The 23,278-nt window shown below is 38.1% G+C and overlaps 1 protein-coding gene across 9 annotated transcripts in view; it reads right to left on the bottom strand.

Moving 5' to 3' along the window:
- The window catches only part of LOC109038788 (mitochondrial disaggregase), a 38,400-nt gene that overhangs the window by 4,171 nt on the left and 10,951 nt on the right, over window positions 1–23,278 (bottom strand). For 5 of the 9 annotated variants that reach the window (XR_011899181.1, XM_072296322.1, XM_072296323.1 and 2 more), the window contains 5 exons: window positions 15,363–15,589; window positions 9,759–9,873; window positions 8,519–8,697; window positions 7,300–7,461; window positions 4,612–4,759 (listed from right to left, as the gene is read on the bottom strand). Coding sequence is in view for 4 of the 9 variants with exons in the window: in XM_072296322.1 (XP_072152423.1) it covers window positions 4,612–4,759; window positions 7,300–7,461; window positions 8,519–8,697; window positions 9,759–9,873; window positions 15,363–15,589 (831 nt within the window). In the remaining 5 variants the exon portion in view is untranslated. Of the gene's footprint in view, window positions 1–19; window positions 607–4,611; window positions 4,760–7,299; window positions 7,462–8,518; window positions 8,698–9,758; window positions 9,874–15,362; window positions 15,590–23,278 lie in introns of all 9 variants that reach the window. The other 4 variants (XR_011899177.1, XR_011899179.1, XR_011899178.1 and 1 more) reach the window with 3 other exon arrangements.

The raw sequence follows: 23,278 nt of genomic DNA, 5'->3' as shown, positions 1-23,278 counted from the left end.
CCAAGTACAAAAGATTTACACTTACCCCAGGTAATGGGGGGTTCCAGGAGATCAGTTAGAGACAAAATAAAGATGTGAAGGCAGGTTCAGGTCACCAGCAGTCAGACCATCCAAAAGTGGAATAAAACACATTAAAAGGAAGGCACTTGCAATCTTCCGTAGAAATGAAGAAAAATGATGGCCAGCCAGAAGGCTGGCCTCTCGCACACACAAAAAATCTGTACTCGCTCCCGACCAAAGTTCAAGGTTTTTGCAAATCACGTCGAGAATTCAAAAGATAAACAAACGAAACAAGATAGTGTAGTACTCTCGGCGTCCGCTGCAAGCAGCACCTGACGGCCGCGGCAGCTGTTCAAACAGGAGTACCACACTAATTTGGAAGACAGATGAACCAGAACAAAATTATACTAGGAAGGTCGGGAAATAACGGCACAAACTGATCAACACTTATCTGATTACAATTAATCTGCTTCACAAGTTGGGGAGTCTGCATGTAGTTTATCCATGATACTAGTGCATCAGATCCACAAGTTTCCGAGTCCATGCACCAGGTCCATGAAAAAAACAGGTGCATCCGTTCTTTCATTTCGAGGCATCCGTAATGTGCTTAGCAAAAGGAAAGAGGGTTATGTAAAACGGCCAAAAAGTGACCTGGCTGGGATTGTACGAAACTTTGTCGGATGATTGGATGGTTCATTTTAGGCCTACATTAGCTGCTTTGAGGCGAAAACCGCAGGGAATGGACGTTGCCAATTTTTAAAGTCATGACATTCAAATATGCATAACTTTCGCAAAAAAGCAGTTGTAGAGCTGGTATTTATACAAAAAAAAGCAGTAAATTACGTTCTATCGGCTCATGCAGAAGAAATTATGATTTAAGTCTACTGTAGCCACGTTACTGCAATTTTTTTAATTTACATAATTATTAAAAGTCATGTTACCGCCTTCAAGTGTGTTTGCAATTGATGAGGTCTAAATAAAAACTTGTTGAAATTATTGTTCATTCGATTCTGCATCCATTGATATGTTATACTTTTCTGAGAGGCTTAGGGAATCTAAGTTACAGCGATTTAAAAAAACGGCAACACGCCCGACACCCGATTTTAAGGCTCGTTCCCCTACGTTTCACGACTCTGTGTTGAAGGAAAACGCCTAAACCAAACAAATCTTAAGAGTCAGTTCATGTCTTGCACTTTTTTGAAACTTTGATCCGACTTCAAGGAATTTACTTTGCGGCGGAGTTGCTGCACTGAAAAAAAGCTGTAGCTTAAAAACCAATTAGTGGTTCATATGAAACACTACTAATAGAAGTAAAGGCAACACATAATAATGGCACACTGTCAACTGCTACCGTCAATTTATTGAATCGACGGTATCTTTTATCTCTCTGCAACAGCAACGGCGCCCGACAAAAACGAGATATCAAAATTTTATAGAGTCCGAATTGAATGTGTATCAAGATGAATGGATCTAGGTCCCTTGCCAAAACTACCAATTAGACTGCTTGTGTGATTCGGTGGCTTCCAATTTCGATATCTCGTTTTTGTCAGGCACCTCTGCCGTTGCAGGGAGATAGAAGATACCGTCGATTCGATAAATCGACGGTACTAACTACAGAATAAGGATGCACTTGTGTAGCAGGACGTGATTAATGATTAAAACATTATTTTGTGATTGTGGTGGCAGTTTCCTTGAAAACTAGCAACTCTGCGCTGCATGAATTCCTGCGGAAATTAGGAAATGTTGTGGACACCATGTCGAAAATGGTCGGTTTAGGTTGAAATCTGTTGCTGGACGTGATTAAATGAGTGATACTTTAAATTGAAATCGCAGCGGTGGTTTTCATTGAATACCGCACGCAGAACAATCTATGGCTTTATAAACCAATCGGTGGTTCATACAGAACATCACTAATGGTCGTAAATGAACTAATGATTCTCAGTCTGTGAGCCATACTGAGGTATCTCGTACCATATTAAGGTATATATACCATAACTAAGGTGTATGTGCTATTATTATAAATTGCCTTTACTACTATTGAGGGTGTTCCATATGAACCACTAATTGGTTTATAAGCTAGAGCGTTTTTTCAGTTCCCCTCAGACGTTTTTTCAGTGCCCCTCAGATTCCCTAGGCCTCTCAGAAAAGTATAGCATATCAATGGATGCGGAATCGAACAAACAATAATTTCGACAGGTTTTTATTCAATCCTCACCAATTGCAAACACACTTAAAGGCGGCAACATGATTTGAATAATTATGAAAATTAAAGAAATTGCCATAACGTGGCAACAGTGGATTTACATTGTAATTTATTCTACACAGCCCGATAAAGCGTAATTTTCTGCATTTTTGGGTATAAATACGAGCTCTGCAACTGCTTTTTTGCGAAAGTTATGCATATTTGAATGTTACAACTTTAAAAATCGGCAATGTCAGTTCCCTGCGGTTTTCGCCTAAAAGCAGCTGATTTAGGCCTAAAATGACCAGTACAATTATCCCACAAAGTTTTGTACAATCCCCGCCAGGTCACTTTATAGCCGTTTTGCATACCCTTGTTGAAGAGAGGGCTCTTAATTACACTTTCCTACACAGCTTCATTCTTTTCTTGGGCACTTTTCATAGCATGGTACAACTTTTTTTTATCCTATCGGCAAAAAACTAGGTTATTTGACTGTGGAGTCAACTTCTGATATCAGTAAGGACTGTTTGGGGGGGGGGGGGGGACTCAGGGATTTGTAAGGACTCCTTACGCCAAAAATCAGCTTGTTATTAATTTTTTCCCTTACCTTTTATACAGGGTGTTTCAGACCACCCGTACCAGGCCTTTTTCTCGGTTGTTTTAGGTCGTGCAAAGTCGGAGACCGCGGGGATGATTACGGAATTGACCCCAAGGAATCCAAATTTCGTGGTCCCGAACCCCCCCCCCCCCCACCCCCCCTTGGGAGGTAAAGGGGGGGTCACGATGCTAAAAGTCACTGTTCCCGACCGAATTGCGGATGAATCGCATCAAAATTGAAAAGCACGGAAAATTTCACGAGGAATTGACCCCTAAAAATCCAAAATCGGACCATCCAAGGCCCAAAAATGACCCCCTAAAGAGGGGGACAGTACCCTCCTCCATAATTCCTCTTTGGACGCAAAATTGACGTCGATTCTCCAGAAAAAGACGATTTCCCATGTAATCGACCCCGAGGACTCTGAAGATCATGGACCCTAAGCTCCGCTACCCGCCCTTTTAGGACAAAGCCGTCTTTTTCCGAAGAATCGACGTCAATTTTGCGACCAAAGAGGAATCTTGAGAAATTTTTGGCGGGGGCGAAGCCCCACTCCTCAGGGAGTTACTTTCTGCCGTTCAGGGGGTTTATTAGAACTCTTAGGGGTCACTTAAGATGTATATGTGTTTTGCTCCTCAATTTGGATGCAATCAATTTGCGATTTGGAAAGGAGCCCCGATTTTTAAAATTTTAAATTTTTAACATTCAAATATGCATAACTTTCGCAAAAAAGCAGTTGCAGAGCTCGTATTTATACCCAAAAATGCAGAAAATTACGCTTTATCAGGCTGTGTAGAATAAATTACAATGTAAATCCACTGTTGCCACGTTATGGCAATTTCTTTAATTTTCATAATTATTCAAATCATGTTGCCGCCTTTAAGTGTGTTTGCAATTGGTGAGGATTGAATAAAAACCTGTCGAAATTATTGTTTGTTCGATTCCGCATCCATTGATATGCTATACTTTTCTGAGAGGCCTAGGGAATCTGAGGGGCACTGAAAAAACGTCTGAGGGGAACTGAAAAAACGCTCTAGCTTATAAACCAATTAGTGGTTCATATGGAACACCCTCAATAGTAGTAAAGGCAATCTATAATAATAGCACATACACCTTAGTTATGGTATATATACCTTAATATGGTACGAGATACCTCAGTATGGCTCACAGACTGAGAATCATTAGTTCATTTACGACCATTAGTGATGTTCTGTATGAACCACCGATTGGTTTATAAAGCCATAGATTGTTCTGCGTGCGGTATTCAATGAAAACCACCGCTGCGATTTCAATTTAAAGTATCACTCATTTAAATTCCTACTCATCCCCGCGGTCTCCGACTTCGTACGACCGAAACCAACCGAGAAAAAGGCCTGGTACGGGTGGTCTGAAACACCCTGTACAAGTCCTCGACTAGCAGCTTAAGAGCGAAAAATAGAGTTTTTCGCCGATTTTAAGGGGTTCGAAGTAAAACTTTAAGGTTTGCAACGTCAAAACAAACATTATTACTTATAGGTATAGTACGCAAAGTCACGATAAAAAACAGTTTTATGTCTGTAATTGCTGCTAATTGCCTGTAAAAGTTGCGTCCAAAACGCTAAAAAGGCGTCTCAAAAATTTTCGCCGCGACTAAAACAGCGTTGCGGCAGCAATAAAAATCATCCAATTTCGCTCAAATTTTGGGGATATTAAATGCTCAACATAATGACAATATAAAACTATCAAACATCGATGATCTGATAAATTTTTTTGGATGGTTCAAATTTGGGACACCCTATTGTACAATGATCAATAGGGTACCAGAAATATGAGTCATCACAGTCGTTTAACATACCTTCAGGAGTCTTTTCTTGCAGTTTTTCTGCTTCATCACGTAACCGCAAGGCATGCTGAGCGATTTCATCCGATGCTAAATTGGAGGTCATGACAAAGATAGCATTTTTACACTCTATGGTTTTGCCTTTACCATCGGTCAATCGCCCCTAAACAAGAGAATAAAATAGAAAATAAAAGCTGGGGTAATGCTATCATACCTTACTATGAGAGTTGTGGCATCGTCTTTGGTCTGTTATTTCACTGTTGAAACAATCCAATATGCTCAAGCAATATAAGAAAGAAAAAAAACCTGCTACCACAAGTAAAATGTACTCAGCTGTGTAATGAGCAGTTTAGTTATCTTAAATGCGAAAAGAAGGCATGGAATTGCACAAAGTACATGATTCAAACATTTTGTGTCTTGAATATGCCACATTAAAACTTTTAATGGCCTTTTCTTTAAACTTCAGTTGGTGCATAATTAATGGCCTTTTGGATTGATTATTACATAACTCCTTGTTGTTTTTGTTTTTGGACAGACAGTCCATTCATTTTACAAAAAATAAGAAAGTAAAAACAAGGTTTTAATACATTTGAAATTCAAACCATCAAAATTCTGATTAGGTTTGACTTTTAACGGCATACTTTGTGTAAAAATGAAAGAAAAATACTTTTCTTGGCAGGCCTACAATATACCATTATTACATTTTAGAGTTGTGTTGAGATTAAAGTACTTTTTCTGTCAACGGTCACTAATAACACGGCACAACATATTTCCGGTTTTGGTTGGTCCATCGAACCAAACCAATTTTTTTCGATTGAGAGAAGTGCTAAAAAAGTCCCAAAATGCCCATATTAACTTCAGGAAAATTGTCTAGTGCTCAGGACGCCGCCATTTTGAATTCTTCAAAATTGAGAAAACTCATGAATAGATTTTTGCAAATATCTCCTCAACGCCTCATCTCACAAAAAAAAAAAAAAAAAAAAAAAAAAAAAAAAAAAAAAAAAACAGCAGAAAGAGCATAAAATTTCCTCCCGAAATCACTCTCCATTGTTTTTTCTTTGGTCGTAAAATTAACGATTTCTTCTAAAATTAGCTTAAGGAAGGCGCATTTTTGCTGATTTTAGGAGAAACTTTGCTTCATATCTCCAGCCACGATTATCTGAGAAAAAAAACTGTTATGCTCATTGAAAAGAGCGTAAACTTCACTTCTAGAAAACATATGTTAGTAGTTCCTAAACTTGATTTAATCCTGGGAAACAGTCGTTTATTAGCTCCGCTCTTAAATTGAGATTTTGTCGACCATCTCCTTTAATATCAAGAAAAAAAGAAGAAAAAAAACCTGAAAACATAGCCCAAATTCTGGAACAAGGTGGTAAAATAGTGCTGGGCCCACACTATTTTTTTGGGGGGGGGGGACAAAGCCCAAAAGTTCAACAATCTTCAACCAGAATAAGAAATTTTGAGTTCTAATGAGTACTAGTACGAAACTTGTTGTATTGCAGTACAAAAGTTGTGCTTTGATGTCGTCTTGGATTTTGCAAGATTTTCAGTTGGGTTCACTGACAAGTGTGATCTACTGAAGAGGTATAAAAAGATCCAAAAGTATAGGTCTCTCGACGTGACCTCAACTTAATATTCCAATGCAAACTGCCTGAGCTGAACACTCTCCCCATCAGTTTTGTACTGATCCTCATTAGAGCTCAAAATTTTTGGCTCTGATTGAAAATTTTTGAACTTTTGTGCTTCCCCCCCCCCCCTCCCCCCGGAACAGTGTGGGCCCAGCACTATTTTACCACCTTGTTCCAGAATTTGGGCTATGTTTTTAGGTTTTTTTCTTGATATTAAAGGAGATGGTTGACAAAATCACAATTTAAGGGCGGAGCTAATAAACGACTGTTTCCCAGGATTAAATCAAGTTTAGGAACTATTAACATTTTTCTAGAAGTAAACTTTACGCTCTTTTCAATGAGCAAAACATTTTTTTTCTCAGATAATCGTGGCTGGAGATATGAAGCAAAGTTTTTCCTGAAGTCAGCAAAAATGCGCCTTCCTTAAGCTAATTTTAGAAGAAATCGTTAATTTTACGACCAAAGAAAAAACAATGAAGAGTGATTTCGGGAGGAAATTTTATGCTCTTTCTGCTGGTTTTCTTGTTTTTTTTTTTTTGTGAGATGAACCGTTGAAGAGATATTTGGCAAAATCTAATCGTGGGTTTTCTCAATTTTGAAAAATTCAAAATGGCGGCGTCCTGAGCAGTGAGCACCAGACAATTTTCCTGAAGTTAATATGGGCATTTTGGGACTTCTTCAGCACCTAGGAATCGAAAAAATTGGTTTGGTTTCAAGGACAGACCCCATGTTGAGCGGTGTAATCAAAGAATGTAAAATGTTTAATTTTTAAATAAATGTTACTGGAAAGCAAAGCATCCAACTTTTTAAGTACATATTATTTAAATAATATTCAATGATGCAGTCATTTCATAATAGATGATTAAAATGATGGTGCATGGAGTATCAATTAGATTTGAAGGTTTGAGATGCAACACCCAAAAATTAAAAATTCTTCGAAGGCTAAATGCAATTTACAAAATGAAGTAGGTAATTGTTAAGTATTTTTATAACTTCCGAACTTTGAATTTTTGTTAAAATCAACTATTATGCATTTTTGCGAGGTACACGGGAAATTGGAGAAAAAACAACTTGCCTCGTCAAACAGTTGGAGAAGGACTGTAAGAACATCTGGATGGGCCTTGTCCACTTCGTCAAAGAGCACGACAGCGTTGGGGCAATTTTTCAGTCTTGCCGTCAACTGGCCTCCTTCATCATGACCCACATAGCCGGGAGGAGCACCAATCAACTTTGCAACCTGAAGTCAAACAGTGTTAAAAGTGATGGAAAATTCAGTTGCTCCATGATGAGTCAGTTCAGCTTAGAAGGGATTGATCTACAAATAGGTGAATTCTACCGTTTTTAGCGTGAAAAAACAATGCCCATGGTAGAATCTTAAGAAAAATCGGCCTCATAAAGAAATAATGCTTCTTCTTTCCGGTGTCCTTCAAAAAATGTTTGATACATCCTATTTGTTGCTGCCATCTAAATTTGAGTTTACGCATCATGGATGAAAAAAGGCAGCGGCGACACTGACGTACTGAGTAACCCTGTCCCTTCCTGCCGTTTGAATCGCTGACATCTTGTTCGAGTTTAAGTTACTCCAGGGGTGTTGTGATAATGTGAGTTTAAATTACAGTGTGCTTTGATAGGTACATGAGTAAGTAAGTAAGGACCCAGCTGACCGAGGAGGCGCCCTCAAGGGGCCAATGCACAGGCAGGAACTCTGCCCCGAGGTTGGAACGTGCTCCTGAACTCAATCTCATGACATGCTTATCACATTTCTGCAGGGCTCAGTGTCTGATATGCTGATGGTAGGTCGTATCAACAACTATAGCACATGCTACAGAGCGCAAAATTTTGGTGCATGGTCATGCCTCCAATGACCCAGTCCCATGGACTGTGTTATTTCGATCTCCACTGATAGATAGCACTGACAGCGAGTTCAGTATATATGAAAGCATCACAGAATATTTTTTAAACAGAGAAGATAAATCGCTGAAACTGAGCCATTCATAAAGTTTAACTGGGTCTCAATTAATCAGAGCAAGAAATGGAATTTCTGAAATGATTCATTAAAATCTATTACAAAGTTATTACCTTTCATGAGAAACATTTCTTCCTAGTGTAATAAATAGATCTGAAAGAGGGTTCATCTACCATTGAGGAGGGGGGGGGGTGTCCTCCCAAGGGTTGGGTGCCTTCTACCATAGGGTTAACTCAAACTGTCCCCCTTCCCTTGGAGCTTTCCTAAATCTGCACCTGAGAACACACTCTTGGCAAAAAAATGTTCGTAAAATGCTGAAAGCTCATACCTCATGCTTTTCCTGGTATTCAGACATGTCAAGACGGATAAACGCCTCTGGTTTATTTTTGTGAATGTAGTAAGCAAGCTGCTTTGCGAGTTCAGTCTTTCCAATGCCTGACGATCCTAAAAATAAGAAAACTAAAGGGTGTTCGTCATCAAACCAACCATTTTCCTTCCTACGAACCGCTGAAAAAAAAAGAAGATTTTTCTCTCATTTTTTTTACTGTACTGACTATTTAAAAATATATGACAATGTTCCAGTTACAGTCTTTCTGGAGTTTTTTGGTTTCTATTTTGGAAAGTTTGAGAAAAGATGCTGATTACGGGAATCTCTTCTTTTCCTGGAAGCACAGTGAATTTTCAAGGATGGTTCTTGCTATTGACCACTTGACATTCGGTCCTTGAAAGTGTAGGGTAATGAAATGCTGCCCTTTTATTCCTGCATGCTATTATTTTGGGTACTAGAAATTTTCTGATAAGTCCACTTATTCAATCATCAAGTAGATGTTTCATGGAAGCAGTGGTAATGCGGAATCTGATAAATTCCCTGAAAGTTTCTCCTTGGTGCATGGCTGTATGGATCTTACAGGCGGCTGTGTAGATGCATACAGTCTTATAGCTGGCTATGAGAATCCATAAAGACCGCCAGAAGAATCCTTAAGGCCAGCTCTAAACTAAAATACTGCAATATTTGCCCATGATCAAAGAGCAGGAAATACAACTCAGCAAGGAGCATACACCTGCGACCATATTTAACACGCGGTAAGAATCCTATCTGTAATCCTGCGACCATTCTGTGTAGTGTCCTAACTATCTTGTGCAGTCACACAACTACAAGCAGTGTTCCAAATCTATGAATGAAAAGGCCTGGGCGTGGTTGTAATTGTCCATTTTACCAGGGTTTAGTTTTCCTCAATGAATATTCAAGTTGGCATGGCTGAGATTAAATAATCTATTGCTCAGTTACAAAACAACTAAGAGGCATACAGGAATAATTTGAGCTAAGTCAAGTTCAAAAAAAGGAATTTGATTATACAACGGGAGACATTTGTCAAGATTCCAAAGGAAAAAGTTGCAAAAACAAGCAAACCTAGACTATTAGGTGCCCCTCTTTTGGAACACTCCTAAGTGTTGAGTTTTTTGCTGCAAGATCCCTTTCCCTGTGAACAAGTGCGTAATAATGAAGTTTAGACAAAGTAGCATAGGACAAACATCTAATATCTACAGTATGAAAAAATTCAACTTACCAGAGGCAATGATTTTAATTGGGCCTTCCTGACCTACAATCCGTTGTTTCAATCTCTCCTCTAGTGGAAATCTTCTTCTTTCCTCTGCTTCTCGTTTACGCTCTCTTTCTTCGTACTGCAAAAAAAAAAATCGATATCAGCTGACAAAAATGCTGAAGATTTGAAAAAAAAAGTTCAGACTTTCAAAACAGAGAATAGGAAAGAACTGACTTTTCCAAAGTAGGGCAAATAACAATGCAAGGTGAACACAGGAACACAGAGTATATTGACCCGTCCATTTTATCGGATGGGTTTCAGAAAATTAATTGCCCCTGAAGGACACGATTAAAAGTCAGATTCAAACAATACAGGGTGTTTCAGACCACCCGTACCAGGCCTTTTTCTAGGTTGTTTTAGGTCGTACAAAGTCGGGGACCGCGGGATTGAATAGGGAATTGACCCCAAAGAATCCGAATTTCGTGGTCCTGAAACCCCCCCCCACCCCCCCTTGGGAGGTAAAGGGGGGGGGTCACGATGCTAAAAGTCACGGTTCCCGACCGAATTGCGAATTACTCGCATCAGAATTGAAAAGCACGGAAAATTTCACGTGATATTGACCCCTAGAAATCCATAATCAGCCCATCCAAGGCCCAAAAATGACCCCCTAACGAGGGGGACAGTACCCCCCTCCATAAGGACCCTACAACAAAACGGCCAAATCGGCCTAAACACGGAATCGTACAATTTTCTCAGGGATGATGGAGGGTCTTCCCAGACACTCAAAACTGGTCATATTTTTTGCCTAACCCCCAGGGAAAAGGGGGGAGAGGGGGTCAAAGTCAAAACCTTTAAATTAGCATAACTTCTCAACGGTTTGTCGTAGAAAGATGATCTTGGTGTCAAAATTTCCAGAAAAATGAGAGCTTTCAGAATATATGTATGAAATCAATTAAATTTTAAAATTTGACCCACTTTTGGGGCATTTTACAAGGTCCCCCTTTCGTAAATTTTCGTTTTTTGAGATTTTCGGTTGTTCGGTTCGCACGGATCAAAACAAAAACAATTTCAAATAAAAGTAGAGCGTTTAAGCTTTAAAAGAAGCCCAAGATGATCTTGGGGAAATGATTAGAAGCGGAGTTATGAGTCTTCAAAGTTGACGCGGCGCACGGGAACCTTGTATGTTCCGAGTCTCAAGGTCACCTGCGCGCTCCGGATTGCCTGCAGGTTGCAAGTTTTTGTGTTTTTATGCTTCTGTAGGTCATTTTTAATGTAAATCATTCAATGAAGATAGTTTAATTAGAATTTTTTAATTTTACACAATGGGCCTTCGGCGAGGCACACCACATTAACGTCAAAAAATTTTAACTGCGTTTCAAATAGCTCCCTTAAGAATAACTGAGACTTGTTTTGAAGCTCAAAGCTCGTCTGCTTCAACGAGAAACTATTTGGCTTTACCAAGTGAGTTCCGTCAAGCGCTGTAGCTTATAGCTCAATGGAGAATTTGCACGCAATTTTTTTATTGCTTCATCTGAAAGTGCCTAATGAGCTGAGTTCGCAATATTTTTCATAATTTTTTTTTGACATGGGAAATTGGAGAAAAATTGATTTAAAAGTGAGAAAATGCGCCGCCTTGTGACGTCATCTGGCGGCATTTCCCATTTAAACGCATGTATTTTAGCAGAATCGGTTATTTTGTCATATCTCCTCTAATAATCGCTCAATTTATGAATCAAGGGTATCTTCGTGTTCAGTTCACTCAGAGGATTCCACTTAAACAGGAAATTCGTCAAATTTCAGACCCTTGCAAATTCTCCATTAAAAAATTTTAAAATTAGGGGTACCCCAAAATTTGGCATCAATGGGTTATAATTTCTAAATGGTTCAGTTCTGTATGGATCATACGTATATTTGAACTGAGGGTCCATGGTTTCCTCTAAATTATAAGAGCAGAATCGTCATCGTCAGCAAATGTTTAATGAGGTATGATGGACATAATGGTTGATACTCTAAGCCCCCTCTCGCTCCTCCCGTAAAATTAAAAAATTTCGATTATTCTATCTTCATTGAATGATTTACATTAAAAATGACCTACAGAAGCATAAAAACACAAAAACTTGCAACCTGCAGGCAATCCGGAGCGCGCAGGTGACCTTGAGACTCGGAACATACAAGGTTCCCGCGCGCCGCGTCAACTTTGAAGACTCATAACTCCGCTTCTAATCATTTCCCCAAGATCTTCTTGGGCTTCTTTTAAAGCTTAAACGCTCTACTTTTATTTGAAATTGTTTTTGTTTTGATCCGTGCGAACCGAACAACCGAAAATCTCAAAAAACGAAAATTTACGAAAGGGGGACCTTGTAAAATGCCCCAAAAGTGGGTCAAATTTTAAAATTTAATTGATTTCATACATATATTCTGAAAGCTCTCATTTTTCTGGAAATTTTGACACCAAGATCATCTTTCTACGACAAACCGTTGAGAAGTTATGCTAATTTAAAGGTTTTGACTTTGACCCCCTCTCCCCCTTTTCCCTGGGAGTTAGGCAAAAAATATGACCAGTTTTGAGTGTCTGGGAAGACCCTCTATCATCCCTGAGAAAATCGTACGATTCCGTGTTTAGGCCGATTTGGCCGTTTTGTTGTACGGTCCTTTCTCTTTGGTCTCAAAATTGACGTAGATTCTCCAGAAAAGGATGGTTTCCCAGGTAATTGACCCCGAGAAATCTAAATTTCATGGTCCCGAAGCTCCTCTGGCCCCCCTTGAGGAGTAAACGGGGGGCCTAATTTTAAAAATCGGGGCTCCTTTCCGAATCGAAAATTGAGTGCATTCAAATTGAGGAGCAGAACACTTTTACATCTTAAGTGACCCCCAAGAGTTTTAATTGACCCCCCTGAACGGCAGAAAGTAACCCCTGAAGAGGGGGCTCCGTCCCCTCCAAAATTTTCTCAGGATTCCTCTTTGGTCGCAAAATTGTCGTCGATTCTCCAGAAAAAGACGGTTTCTGCCCAAGAGGGCGGGTAGCGGAGCTTAGGGACCATGAAATTTAGAGTCCTCAGGGTCGATTACCTGGAAAACCGTCTTTTTCTGGAGAATCGACGACAATTTTGCGACCAAAGAGGAATCCTGAGAAATTTTTGGAGGGGACGAAGCCCCCCTCTTCAGGGGTTACTTTCTGCCGTTCAGGGGGGTCAATTAAAACTCTTGGGGGTCACTTAAGATGTAAAAGTGTTCTGCTCCTCAATTTGGATGCACTCAATTTTCGATTCGGAAAGGAGCCCCGATTTTTAAAATTGGGCCCCCCGTTTACCTCTCAAGGGGGGCCAGAGGAGCTTCGGGACCATGAAATTTAGATTTCTCGGGGTCGATTACCTGGGAAACCATCCTTTTCTGGAGAATCTACGTCAATTTTGAGACCAAAGAGAAATTATGGAGGGGGGTACTGTCCCCCTCTTTAGGGGGTCATTTTTGAGCCTTGGATGGGCTGATTATGGATTTCTAGGGGTCAATATCACGTGAAATTTTCCGTGCTTTTCAATTCTGATGCGAGTAATTCGCAATTCGGTCGGGAACCGTGACTTTTAGCATCGTGACCCCCCCCCCTTTACCCCCCAAGGGGGGGTGGGGGGGTTTCAGGACCACGAAATTCGGATTCCTTGGGGTCAATGGATTCCTAGACAAGATACGAATTTAAGCATTCCGGTACATGTTTCTTAACCAAAATTTCACGTAGAACACGATTCGCGCAATGAAAATTACTGAAACCAACTCCTAACGAAGATATTAACCTTTTCATTTCACATTGGTTACGAGGAATTTGAACTGCCCGCTCACAAGAAACTCAAAGCTCTACGTGAGTCAAATCGCGCACGACAACGACCTCAGCAAGTTTCTTAATCGAGCAATATTCATTTCCCACCATGTGTTGTTCGAACTATAGGCAATTTGCTATAGCTGAGCCAAAGCGTCAAGATTGAGGTTGCCAGATTTTTACATCGCGCAGAGACTGTCATGATAACGTTTAGCGCGCGATGTGAATCGCGTAGAGCATTGAGTTTTCATGAGCGGGTGGTTTGAATTCACGCATCAAGAATCATTAAATATCGTTGTGAGGAGTTGATTTCGATAATTTTCATTGTGCGCATCGTGCTCTACGTGAAATTTTGGTTACGGATCATATATCAGAGTGCTGAAATTCGTACCTTGTCTAGTGGTCCATTCCCTATTCAATCCCGCGGTCCCCGACTTTGTACGACCTAAAACAACCGAGAAAAAGGCCTGGTACGGGTGGTCTGAAACACCCTGTATATCAACGTTTCATATTCTCTTGATTTCTGCAGCAAAAGGTACATTGACGACCATGGTGCGATATCTTGTAACTCCGTTTGTGACATGCAGACTTCCTGTCATCCTTAGTTTTTTCTTAAGAAAACTGTTTAACATAATTTCTTGAAAACTTGTGTGATTTTATTCCAATGCCAGCAGATTATTTTGAATGAATTTCAAGCTATTAAAATTGGCTTGTTCTCGTGGAAAAAATAAAATACGAGGGGAAATTTTGAAACATTGTGCTGGAGATACGTGGTTTTGCACTTTGGCCTGTGTGTTGTCATTTTCCTTCTGTCCAAAGTCCTGAAAATCTTTGGGCTAAAAGAGTTCATTCACTCCATCCTTGGATGCACGTCAAGTTGAAATTATTGAGGAAAATCAATCCCACTTAAACAAATCGACGGTGTGAGTCGGCAATCACATAACTCGTTTGCGGTGTCTGAAAATCTCTGCCTCTATGTTATTTTTTTAAAAGAGAACAAATGGACATCATTCCTCGAATTTTATGCAGAATTTTCTTCGCACAGAGAAGAAAAATCACGGAAGTTTTTAAAGAATTGCCGTTGAATAGTTTTCCGTTTAAAAAAGTAACGTGTGACAGGGAGTCTGCGACGTCGCAAACCGAGTTATGTGATTGCCGACTAACACTGTCGAAATGGTAAAAACTTAAAAACAGGCTAAAATTACTTAATTATCTGAAAACTGGATCATAACAAAAAAATTCTTTCACGTTTTCAGTTAGTTATTTTCCACTTTCTAAATAGTCTCAATTATCCACGATTCAATTCACCGCAATTCTTTTTGGTGGCTTTGTTGTGATGGAAAACACTAAAATTTGTGATAAAATAAATTATGTTTGTCAAAGTAACATCTTTCAAGGTAGACTTCATTAATTTTTAACTGATAATTACATTTTTGGCTGATCTTTAAAAGGTTTGTGATAGAGTCTTTTAGGATACAACCTTTTTCTTCATTATTCCTGGTCAGATATCTTGGTTTCGTATAATCTGCAATGTGATAGATCTGGTCCCAATAATAATAGCCTCTACTGTATCACCTTTGAAACAAAAATTCTCCAATTGACTTACGGAAGGTTGTCAGATTGTACCAATTAATCGATTTTAGAATTTGAAACAAGAGCCTACTTAAAATTCAGTTTGTGGGAATATTTTTTAAAAATATTTTTCTGAGAGCTGCTTGAACGTAGGTATGCCTCCTTACCCTCCATTCCATTTCATTAAATGTCACCTCTCTTGACCACTCTCTAGATCTGTCACTGACTGAAAAAACGAACTTTACCTCTGACATTGCTCTATCCAATAAATCTTTGATTTGCTCTGCTTTAGCGAACATGATGGGTTGATGACCTGCATCATTTTCAATCAGCGGATTAGCCCCAGCATCAAGGAGTAGCCTGACTATCGTGAAGTCATTGGCAAGAACAGCATAGTGGAGGGCCGTAAAGCCTTGAAAAGTTCTCCTATTGTTCAGCTGATCACTGAATTCAGTTTCCCGCAATGTAATAACTGAAAAAAAAACCAAAATTGAGGTAACCAAAAAAAAGGGTTTAGGAGTCTTCATAAAATTAAGTAACACTCACAGGGGAGAGGGGTATGAGCCTGTATTATGTTGCATTACAAGGGGGGAAGGTCAGTACCAGTGATACATAGTCCTCTATACTGGGTCATTCCATATAGAACCTACCAGCCATGCAACCGCCCGACTTGGATTTTGTTGTTACATTTTTTTCTTCATCAGGCCACCAAATAATGAACTTCTGCAAAATATTAGGTCTCAATTCGAAAAACTTACTGATGTGAATTTTTGAAATTTAAGAATTTTCAAGAAAGAGATGTTTCGAACTTCCGAGAAAGAGAGGTAGTCCAGTCATTCTAGCTTTTTACCTCGGACAAATTAGCACAAACTTTTCCTTTGGAATATAGGGTCTCTAGGTACCCAATAAGAGAGAAACAAAAATTTTCCAAAAAAATCCACCGGGAAAGTGGTCAAATCGCAGTTTTTCAAAATGGCGGCTTACGGCGATTTTCAAAGAGGACGTACTTACGGATTTCCCTTTATAACTCAAAAATAATGCGTCAAACAAAAAAATTGCAAGACATCAGTTTGAAAGATCAGAAAATTTTGATTAAGAATAATATACAATACTTAGGCTTTTCTTATTTTTTTCTTTCCGAATTTTAATATTTAAAAACAACAACCGGCAAAATCTGCTGAAAATTCACGATTTTTCGCGTTCTTGACCAATTTTAGGTCAAAATAATTAATTTAAGGTTAAAAACAACGGCACCACTGAAAAGTACGCTAATTTTAAACAAGTATACCCATTCATTTTACCTTTTTATCTTATATGACCTCATCGTGAGACGAATCATTCAAAAGTATGAAGTCAATATTTAACAACAAATTCAGTTGTTTTTTTCCGTTTCCAGCGCTTTTGATCAATTATTTTTCGACAAAAGTATGACTTATATATACTTTTTAGAAAGGTGATAAAATTTTCAAGACGAATAACACACTGGTTTTCCTTTAAATTTTACAAAATGTACCTGAAAAGTGTATTTAAGGGAATTACGCTGAAAACTGATTTCTCTAGAAATTTCAGAATTTCAACGATTTTTGGCTTCTTCACAGCTGGAAACTGAGAATACGATTCAACGATGGTAATAATCGTTTAGTGCATAAAATTTCCCAAAAATTGCATACCTGAAATTACTGTTCCGAATTTTTTAAAGAGGGTTTTTATTTTTAAGGTAGTTATATGGCGTTAAAGTTGTCTATTGGAAAACCCAGCTGCTCGGTTACGAACATTTTTCTTAACATATAGCCAGAATTTTCAAGTTTAGTAATTTTTGTTTGAAGTAAATTTTATGGTACCAATGTAATAGCACATGAAAGTGAAAAAAATGTCAATGAATAAATTTTTGAAGGTATTTAAGTGTACTTAGAAGCCAATTTTTGAGACGGTAAAAATTTACAAATTATTCAATAACAAGGCTTTGTCTCAGGTTTTTGTGGTTTTTCATGGCTGCAAACAATTTTATTCATCAAACCATGGTAATCAGCGAAAAGCTGATAAAATTTTATGTAAGAAATGTACCTTTATTTGTATTTTTGGCGTCTCTCGTGAAAATGCAGAGGCAATGTTGAAAAAAAGTGCAATTTGCCCGAAAAAAATTTTCCCGCTGTTTTTCTTATATTTCACATGTTAAAAGGAGTTAAAGAAAGAAAACAAGGTGCGAAATGAAAAGTTCATAAAATTTCCTATAACATAGGGCAATTGAAAGTTGCCGTAAAACCTTTTTGAGGGGCTTAGCACTGAATTTTGGTTTAAAAAAAGTTTTAAAAAAAATGATGAAATGTAATTTTTTAGTTATTTTTGAGATTTTACCGCTTTAAAGTTAAAATAAATGATGTAACTGAAAAGTACGTTAAATTTTGGTCTAGAATGGTGTGTTCAACATCCTTTTAAGTAATTATATTTGCCGGTAGGATAATTTCTTCTGGGATCAAAAATGACATTTTTCTGAAAAAAGACCGTTTTTAGCTCCATTTTCCTAATTTTTGCGCATTTTAAAAGTGTTTGATCAAAAAACCACTGTGACCACGTAAAAGTACATAAAATTTACAGTAAGAGAGGGTACCTTGTTCCAAAAATTTCCATTTTTTTTGGGTTTGACACGGCTTTATTTAAAATTGTAAAAAATGGCAAAATTTACAGAAAATTGAGTTTCTATGTAAAACACCATCCCTGAAAAGGTCATTACTAGGAGCGGTAGCTAGCCCGTCAAGCCTATAGACGTCTCCAACAACGAAAATGGGAGCCGCTACTGTATCTTACACGAACCCGTTCAACTTTTGCGTTATTTTGAGATATCTCCGCAAAACTTAACGAAACTCAAAACCCTTTGCACTCTGGCTGGCAAACTTAATTCCTCGCCTACAAGCGAAATTTGGAGCTGATTCATTACACAGTTAATTAATAATCGCTAATTAATTGCCGTTTTTTGGCCACTTTTTCAAATCACCCGCGCCGCATTCACATTCGTGAATTTCGTTCACCTCGAAATTTTGCTTGCAATCGGCCATCCGTATTAAATATAAATGTGCTGCGAACATTTATGAAAATCATTGCAACTCATTTCAAAAGGTTTAAACCAGTGCATAGGCATCATTCCTTGAATTTAGAACGTGTTTTTGCATTATTAATTTTTAAGAAAGTTCAACTGATCAAAGTCGTTGTTTCATTCAATTCACGACCATTCACGACGCACCGCCAGTGTCATGGCGTCAGTTAGCTGCTCTGTCGCTGCTCCATGTAAATTTGTCTTGAAAAATTGTCTGATCCCTTGGAAAGAATCTCATCATCATCATCATATTTAGAATAATAAATAAGTAGCTATTATTCTATGTCATCAGTGAACAGAGTGAATCAAGTGAATCCTGAATCACGACCCTCTTTTCCACGCTTGGAGAGAAACTGAGATTAAAACATAGATTTGCGTTAATCACTCATTTTCCGATTTGTTTTTTTATTTATTAACAACTGGTTTCTAAGAATTTTGAATTCCCTGCCGTCGTGACTTCGTGCCGGATAGCTAGTTGACGTCACAGTCAAGTCAATTCAATCAATGTTTGTCTTTTCGCTTTTAGGTTATCGCGAGATGTAAACATACCTACACAAACTAAACTAATAAATAATTTATTGCTGTTATTTCGAAATGCAAACTAAATCATACTAATGAAACTTCCCTTTATTGTTCACTACTATCTCTAAACTTTGTCTCTACCTTTATTACCGTGCTACAAGTTCTGTGTACCTTCCTCCATCTGTGGTTCATTTGTTCGCGAGCAAAACTGTAAGTACCTATGACAAGTGAATTTTAGTACCCTTATCCCTGCGGAAATCTGTTCGATGTCAAATAATCCTAGTAATCTGGTTTTGAGTGAGACCCATATCAAGGATTTAAAGGCAGCGTCAGTAGTTTTAGCAACAAATCTATGCCGAGTCGGATGCCAAAATTCTACTTAAGGTATGTGCTGAACTATTTCAATGTGTGTTACCTAATATCAGAAGCAATATTTGCAGAACCATGCCAAACCACAGTGACCATGCAACATCTATCAGCAGCCTGAATGTTGAATTTTTTTGTTCGTCGGGACAACATAGGTGACATAGGTTAAAAGGCGGAGCGAGATTGGTCGGCTATGTCTTATCGTTGCTTTGTCATACCTTTGTCAGGTGGAATGTATGACATACTGTCGGAAACATCAGAAACTTAAGAAGTGCCGTTAGCTTGTCGTGAGTTCAACCCGACATAGGCACGACAAAGCAGCAATAAGACATAGCGAACCAATCACGCTCCGCCTTTTAACCTATGTCATCTACGTTGTCCTGACAAACAAAAAATTTCAACAATCAGGCTGCTGGCTACTCTATCTTCAAACCCTATAGAACACTCTAATTGTGCGTTGTGATTGTCATGCAAATTATCACTATAGTGTTCAAACCATAGAATAGTTTCAGAGAATGTGTATGTTGATAAATACATGCTAGTTATGAAGGCTCATTCAAGAAATTTGCATCGCAATTTTCAAGTTTCCTTGTTTTTCCTTGCTCCCGTATAATATTGTAAGCAAAGGCTATCTCCGCGGACATTGCTACTATAGCTATTGAGTCTCAAAGCAAATAGCGGATGAGGCAATGTATTTGCACTGAACGGAAGGAATTTCAGTGATACTCTATACTATACACTGCCAAGATCTCTATTCTTACTCACTTTGATTTAATATGCGGCTGAGTAAGTAATTGAAATGTAAACAGATCCGAGCGCAACGCGCGAATGGTACATATGTTACGGGCAATGTAGGGATGTCGTGCATCGTTGATGGTGCCCGGACATCCTCGATGGTGCACATACCTACTAATACTATGGTACACATACCTAACTCCAGATTTTCTCTTGGTAGCTACATTCTGTAGGTGGGACCAAGGAGGTTTATTGACATAAAGTTAATTTTGAACTGCCCGAGGCGGTATTACTTAAGGAATGCACTTCAAATTTAAGAGTTCAGCGAATGAAATTGCTCGCTTCTTTTTCTATAGGTATCTTTATGGATTGGAGGGGGAATTTACCTACGGGTCTTTAAGCTCAGTTCCTCATAAGAGTATTTTGGTAGTTTTTACTTCACTTGCCTAACTTTACTATCAAAGATTTTTGTGCTCACAATACTCTGGGTAATCTGATATTCGCAATAAAAATGTGTTAACTTACTCATTAGGTACTCATTACCTACTCTCCAAATTTTTAAAAATAAAATGTTTGTGGCCAGATCCTTCAGGAATGTTTCCAATTTCAAAATACCCAAGGGCTTTCTGTTTCTCATTAGAAAAGTAGATCAGTCAGTGGAAGTACTTCGTACTTAAGGATCATCATAGCAATGTGTCTTTTCAGAAATTTTAAGTACATCGTTTAAGTAAGCTATTTCACTTCGAATATACGAGGACTCTGACATTAGAATTTTCTTATGCTCATCTTTGAAGTATTTTTTAGCCTTTCATAGCTTACTGATATTATTGACTTTCAATGACTTCATTTGTGAATATGTACATCCAAGAATTCACATGACTGCTAGCCTTGGACATTCATAACAACCTACAATTAAAATTAGGTAAATGTTCCAACACTTAAAATGCGCAAGAAGAAAAATTTCTCGCAAATTTTTTGCTAATGCTATTTTATTTTATTTGAGAGATTTACCTCCCCTAAATTTTTTGAGAAAATCAGTTTGATTTCAGAAGGAATTTTTTTAATTTGAAAATAAATTGAAGCACATCTTTCAAAATATATTAACTGATCCCTGTTGGAATTATTCTGTGCAGAATCAAGCAGAGGCTATGCAAAGGTAACCAACTGTAAAATTTTTGAAACACGATTAGGTAAATGTCATTCCAACCAAAGTTGACCAATTTTTTTTTTATTTTTTATTTTTTTTTTTTTTATTTTTAAAGTAGTTCTTCAAGGCATGTCCTTAGTTTCAGCATCACCACATAACTCCGTTTGAAGAGGATAAATGCAGGCAGCAGTAAATACTAGCAGTATTTTCTTGTACCTGTATTCAATTTTGTTCTCCCTGTCTTCAAAATTTGGATAGAAATATTTTTCATCTCCAAGGGTAGAATAACATCAAGAAGGAACTTTGTTTGTAATGAATCCTTATCCACCAATATTCATTGCTTAACATTTTCCTCTTTTTTAATAAGCGTCTTATGGTCTTAGCATGTGCAGAAAAACCAAAACAAACAGATATAAACGCAAAAAACCCTCAAAAAGGGTAAAAATTCCGCCAAGCCTATGAGATCTTATCACAAAATTAGACGGTATGTATCTAAAAAAAAATTAAAAAAGGAGAGGGGGGGGGGGGATAGTAATCTCTTGAAAATTACAAAAGGAGATAAGAAAAGCAGCTCTTTCAAACTCTGTTTTCAATTTCAAACCTCAAAATGTCTGATATCATTTGAGGTCAAGATTTTTTAAGTATAGGTACGCCCCAGAACTAGAACGAGCAAACGGGCAATTAATTCTGCTGAGAGTCCCCTTCAGTTAGTCTCGGACGCAACCAGGTTACCTTTGAAGCTAGCTTAGTTGCCTGGGTCACTAATACAAGGAAAGATAATTGGATTTGATTCCTGATGTGAGAAGATGGCGAGGGATAAAACAAGCAGTTCTTTTTTCAGTCTCAAACCTCAAAATATTTGATATCTTTTGAAGTCAAGATTTTTTACCATCTCCTCATCTCACTTTCATTTTCGTTTTGCATTTTAGGAAATAAATTCCACTCTCATACATCATTGAACTTTCTTTAATTTTTCGCTAATTATTCCCCTTCATTTCAGGTAGCCGCAACTCTTCTTACCTACAATAGCTATGTAAGGAACCATTGTATCATACTTACGAGACCTTCCTCGTTTAGATCAAGAATAGAATAAATGTTTTCAATTCAGATTCTGGCTCACTCTTTGAGGTAGATGAAGGTAGAATTTTTAAAAAGAGCCAAAAAAATTAGCTAAAAAATCAAAAATTCTGGCGAGACGTCCCGATACGTATCATTTGAGTGTCAGCTGCAGCCCATCTTCTTTTAGACACTAAGCTGTAGCTCAAGGATTGTAAGCAGAACAACACAGGAAGGATCACATGAATGCTCGAAAAAACTCCTCTTAAATTCCAGCTAGCACTTTAAGCTTATGAAATTCGTTTCGTGGCAGATCCCGAAGACTTATTTAGATATTTATTCGTTCACTTAAAATGAAGGAGCTGACTGTCGAATTTATGATTTTTCCGCCTGGCGCTCACAGTAATTAGCCGTTCCGAATTTTGAAGGACGTAGGTGGGCGAGTGATGAAAAGGAAGAAAGAAAAATCGACTCGAACTGGTGAAAAGATGCATTTCCATTTTTCGGCAATATTGAACGTCGCTCGATTACCCTTATTATTGGCACTACTCTTTCAGCCATACCACACCCACAAGAGTATCGGGACCATCTCGCCAGAATTTTTGATTTTTTAGCTAATTTTTTTGGCTCTTTTTAAAAATTCTACCTTCATCTACCTGACTTCTTTTTTTAATTTTCAAAGAGTGAGCCCGAATCTGAATTGAAAACATTTATTCTATTCTTGATCTAAACGAGGAAGGTCTCGTAAGTATGATACAATGGTTCCTTACATAGCTATTGTAGGTAAGAAGAGTTGCGGCTACCTGAAATGAAGGGGAATAATTAGCGAAAAATTAAAGAAAGTTCAATGATGTATGAGAGTGGAATTTATTTCCTAAAATGCAAAACGAAAATGAAAGTGAGATGAGGAGATGGTAAAAAATCTTGACTTCAAAAGATATCAAATATTTTGAGGTTTGAGACTGAAAAAAGAACTGCTTGTTTTATCCCTCGCCATCTTCTCACATCAGGAATCAAATCCAATTATCTTTCCTTGTATTAGTGACCCAGGCAACTAAGCTAGCTTCAAAGGTAACCTGGTTGCGTCCGAGACTAACTGAAGGGGACTCTCAGCAGAATTAATTGCCCGTTTGCTCGTTCTAGTTCTGGGGCGTACCTATACTTAAAAAATCTTGACCTCAAATGATATCAGACATTTTGAGGTTTGAAATTGAAAACAGAGTTTGAAAGAGCTGCTTTTCTGA

The sequence above is a fragment of the Bemisia tabaci genome, chromosome 2, assembly GCF_918797505.1.
Source record: "Bemisia tabaci chromosome 2, PGI_BMITA_v3".
Taxonomy (NCBI): domain Eukaryota; kingdom Metazoa; phylum Arthropoda; class Insecta; order Hemiptera; family Aleyrodidae; genus Bemisia; species Bemisia tabaci.
The sequence above is the reverse complement of the archived record's forward strand: the minus strand, read 5'-3'. Positions and strand labels throughout refer to the sequence as shown.